At 54.6% G+C, this 4,609-nt stretch overlaps 1 protein-coding gene across 1 annotated transcript; it reads right to left on the reverse strand.

Moving 5' to 3' along the window:
• Positions 1 to 385: 385 nt before the first annotated feature.
• On the reverse strand, positions 386 to 4,241 carry CSUI_008546 (uncharacterized protein). Its single transcript, XM_068068675.1, has one exon. It carries the CDS (start codon positions 3,305 to 3,307, stop codon positions 1,289 to 1,291), a length of 2,019 nt encoding a protein of 672 aa, XP_067919350.1. The 5' UTR covers positions 3,308 to 4,241; the 3' UTR covers positions 386 to 1,288.
• Between the last annotated feature and the right edge of the window lie 368 nt (positions 4,242 to 4,609).

Genomic DNA, 4,609 nt, shown 5'->3' on the forward strand with positions numbered 1-4,609 from the left:
GAGGAGCTAAGTAAGTACGCACTGTAACAGGACTGATTGTAGGCAATTTACGAGCATCCAGTTACTGTATATGCCATTTACGAAGCATTAGCATAGCTCAGGGCAACGCAACCACGAATCTCACGAAACCTAGAAGCTGGGGCACTACTGGAAGCTGTACATGAAAGCTTAGGAAAGACCCTCACGCAGTAACTGCACTGAGCGACTGAGGTACTAGCGGGCCGCCGTCCGCCGTCCTGGCGTCAGTTGCTCTTGCATTGCCTCGGTCGAGGACGAGCAATCAGCAACACGAGCAAATCAAACCGAAGGTTGAATGCACCACATCATCAGCACTATTTTTGAGCCGCAGGTGTTGAGGCGTGAAGCATCCACACACGATATCTCATGACCAGACAGAAAGTGTTTCGGACGAGTACGGTCAAACCCTACACTACACTTCGCCACTTTCGCGGAATTCACAAAATAACACACCAGCAGAAACAGGGCAGCCGTGCAAGCGAGAGCGTTCGAAGACAGGAGCCAGCCGAGTGTTGCCTCAGAAGATGGTAATGCAGCACGCGCACTGCCCCCCCTCAAATGCAATGCCTACGAACTCAGATGGCGCGCACACCTCCGAGCAATATGGCCTAAGCGGTAGCCCACTTGGAAGAACAACGTGCTTTTCTAACCTGAGGCTCCAGCTATAAAGCGCCAGACGCTGGGATTGTCACCTCCCGTATGGCACCACGGACTGAACCTTCAGTCATACAGAGAGGACCCCGAGCTCGAGCCTACAGCACAGACTGCTCACCAAGAGGGCTTGAATAGAGAAAGGACACACAAGCGTGCTTGGTAACAACTTCATCCGATCTTTTCGTTCCGGGAAGACATGGCGTGAGTACAGGGCGGAGTGGGCATGCGCTCTTTGAGCATGGCTCGTAAAGCAAAATCAGACAGTCCACCACATCACCCTTGACGTAGCGCAGCTTCCTCCGCCGCTCCTCGGGTTCTTTTGACCGCCACAACAGTTGAGGCCGAAAGGCCAGCCACGCCAGCATCCCGTGACCACATCAAGCAAATGCTATCTTAGTTGCCGAGAAAGAGCCTGGAGAAAGAAGCATGTGTACCCCCGCCCCGGGCAGTAGGACACGGATCACGCAGCAAGTTTGTTTGTACACATCCGCGAAAGGCCCATTACGTTGTCTTGACCCGGACATACATTGAAGCATACGATTGCCTGCTATACCCTACCTTAAGCTGAAGCGATTAACCTTCCTCCAGTCTGAATTTTCAGTTTTCAGCATTCCGTCTACGTCATTGTCCTTCCATTCCATGAACTACTCTCTCGCACACCACTAGGGGCCTCCTGGATCTCATCAACTGATGAGTCCCCTTCTGAACCGCTGAACTCCTGTTGTGTCCCCAGCCTCCCGGTTTCGGTGTTCTGGAGACTCTGCTGCCCAACTATCCACTCGCCTGCCATGTTTTCACCCTCGAAGCCCTTATTGTTGATTCTACCCTTCTCGGCCTCGACGCTGTAGCGCAGCTGCTTAGTATGCTCCACAAATATGTCCCTAAGTAGCGGAGACGAGAAAGCGCAAAAGATTAACTCCTCACGGTTGAGTGCGCTAACACGCAGGGCCACCAAGTTGTCCAGATCGTCTTCATCCCAACTATGCGCCTGTCGAATCCGCTTTTGTGACAGTAACTCGGTGAGCTCCTTGTGAGCAGTCACCAGCTGGGCAATCCGAAGGATCACGACAAACTTAATGACATCCCGCCTATTCAAAACAATGAGCCGTAGCCCATAATCTACTCTGAGAGCCATTTTGCAGCACTTCCCGCCCATTAACGCGTCTATGAAGACGCCCTCCTTCAGTGGCATGCTCTTGATCATTACTACCCCAACACGCTTCGTTTGAACCCCGGTGTCCGTCATCTCTGCTCGCGGGATCACCTCTGGCTCAGGATCGGCTTCATCCTGCTGTAGGCCCACCAGGTTATTTGAATGTAAGTGCTCCCCCTGATTTGCAATCATAGAGCCACGCGTTGCCTGCGAGTTTCTTCTACGCAGTCTCTCGAGTTCATCCTGAAGTTCTCGCTCCGTTTCCTTCTGCGCCGCAATGCGCCTGTCTGCAATGCCTAGCTCAGTTTTCAGTTCATCGTTCTTCGCTCTCAGATTCTCTATCAGATCGTCATTGCCTGACCGCACAGAGTTTAGCCGGGATTCTAGGTCGCGAATCTTCTGTTCGAGCTTTTCACACTTTGTACACGGCTTCTTTGGGCCCCGCCCTCCCGTCCGGGTTCGCTCCTCAGACTCAGAGGGCCCCACAAGGCAGCACCACCCCAGTAAGTCGAATCTCGACGAGTCACTAAGCTTCTCTTGGCTCCCATCTTGCTCTGTAGCGGTTTCATGCCAGCCCCCGAGGATTCGGCGGTAATGACCATTCCGCAGTCTGCGCATGTGGCGGATGTGGCCGCCGTGTGTGCACCCGGCCTGTAAGGCTTCGCAACTGAGGTCTCCACTCGGTGTAGCGCCTTCATGCGAGGAATCGGTAGACACATCGCTGCCAGCGGAGACGTCGTCAGGAGCCCGGCCGTGACAGGCTGTCTCTGCGTAGACTGGATGAATGGTTCGGGAACCCTGAACGTCAAACAGCGAAGTGGCATCATCTAAACGACACAGGGATCCTCTGAAAGACTGTTCGGAAGACGAGGAGGACGTCGGAATAGTAGCGCACCGAAGCGCGGAACTGCTTGTCTTTCCAAGACTCCAAACGTCGAACTCAGAGTCGAGGCCTGGGCCTGAAGTTACAAGATCACTCGTCTTCGTTGCAGCGTTGCTGTCCCGGGAGTAAAAAAGGCAAAACTGGTCCATGAAAACCGGCACCGGAGAGTCGTGACAGGAAACTGCCGACTTGTCTACCTCGCTGCCGACAAGAGCATCAAGAACCGGGTTACGCGCACTCGGTTCTCCGGCTGAGGAAGATGCCAGTCCCGATGGAGACGCCGATACGCATAAAGGCTGCGACGTATTTCTGCAGTGGGGCGTCCTAGTCAAAACATCCACTCCTACAAAGTCGTCCGCATGACTCATTTCCGCCGAGGTAAGCAACTTCCTGTCGGACTGAGAAGAGAAGGAGACATGCTCAGCTACATCGGCAAAGTAACGCGAGACGAAGAGTTGTCGATCACGCTCGTCTGCCAGTGCTTCCGAAGGCCGCCCGCGATTCACAGGAGGGGTGGGAACATGACGAAAGAGGCAGTGATAACCTGCGCAAGACCCCCTCCCGACGGGGGGAACTCCTCGAATCTCCTGGTGAAGCATGCTGCCTCACGCGAGTCCGAAACGGTGGAGTGCCTGACCCCCGAGGCGCGGGATCAACAAAGACTTCCGAGGAACAGGGCGTTCGCTGCCTGCCGCTGAGCTCGGCTAAAGTGCTCGACGCAGAACTAGATGGACTAAGTATGAAAGCTTCACCGGAACCTTCCGCAGAGCTTTAGAGCCTGGAGTGAGCAAGCAACTACGCCGAATTAGCGGCCATGTTGACGAGAAAAATGGCCATATGTAAAAGGGAGAAGCAACAGGTGTGACAATCGCGAAGCAGAGTTGTAGGATTCCGAGATTAGCGGATATTGTACGTTATTCTCTTCTGGGCAAGTGGTCTCTTCGGTGTGTCGTTTTTCTGAAAAGCAGACTCCGCCCGCAGCGGCGGGGCAGGTACCGCAAAGCCAGGAGGGCAGGTGTGCTGGGACAGCACTTCTGCCAGGAACCGAAGCGAGCCAGAAGAAAAAGGACTTAAATCAGTGGCTCTACCATTGAGCTACAACAGCAGAAAAAAAAATGGTTCGGTGGCTCCCACAAGGTGCTTTCTACGGTGAAAGAGGAGCCTCAAAGGAAGCCGACAACGCAGCACAAGGCATGGTCCAAGCTGCGCGGAGCACAGATAGGCTACGAATTCGAAGCTAGAGCTCCGGTAACTTCTCGCACGATTTTGCTTCTGAGGTAACACAAGGCGAATCACTTGACCTATCACCTTCGGAGGCTGGAAAATGACCGATCGTCTGAACGCCACGCTGAGTCCTATCGTCGGAGCAGCGGCGGCCGGGAGAAGCCGCTCCCGGGTAGCTCCCGTTGCTGTTGGGGAGCCCACGACAAATCCGTAAACTTCCCGGGTCAGTCGGCTGCATACAAAACACTTCAGTCTTCTCATACAGAAAAACACTTTCCTGCAGCTCTTGGAGCCATGCGAACCGCATGCATCCGTGTCAAACTGGCGGCGCAGCCGTGTAACTTACAGCTGGGCCAGCCCGTGCTTCGCTAGCTGGCCCCTTCTGTTCCACGTGGCCGCTCGCCACATTGGGCGCACCGCTATCTCCGGGGCAGAAGAAACCTGCTGCAGTGCACTGGACGAGGCAACAACGCGACTGGCATTAGCAGGCCTCAGCCAAAGTAAAGAAGCCACGCAGTAGGCTGGGGTCGTACGCATCGTAACGAGGTGCGCAGGCAAGAGACCTCGCATTGGCTCGGCGCGCTGACTACAGCCAGGAGATAGAGGCGATAGCAACATAGACTACGATGACTGGAACAACCACACTACCCATGTTAGCGCGTGATATGCCCGCCAAA

This window comes from Cystoisospora suis (genome assembly GCF_002600585.1).
Source record: "Cystoisospora suis strain Wien I chromosome Unknown contig_4819, whole genome shotgun sequence".
Taxonomy (NCBI): domain Eukaryota; phylum Apicomplexa; class Conoidasida; order Eucoccidiorida; family Sarcocystidae; genus Cystoisospora; species Cystoisospora suis.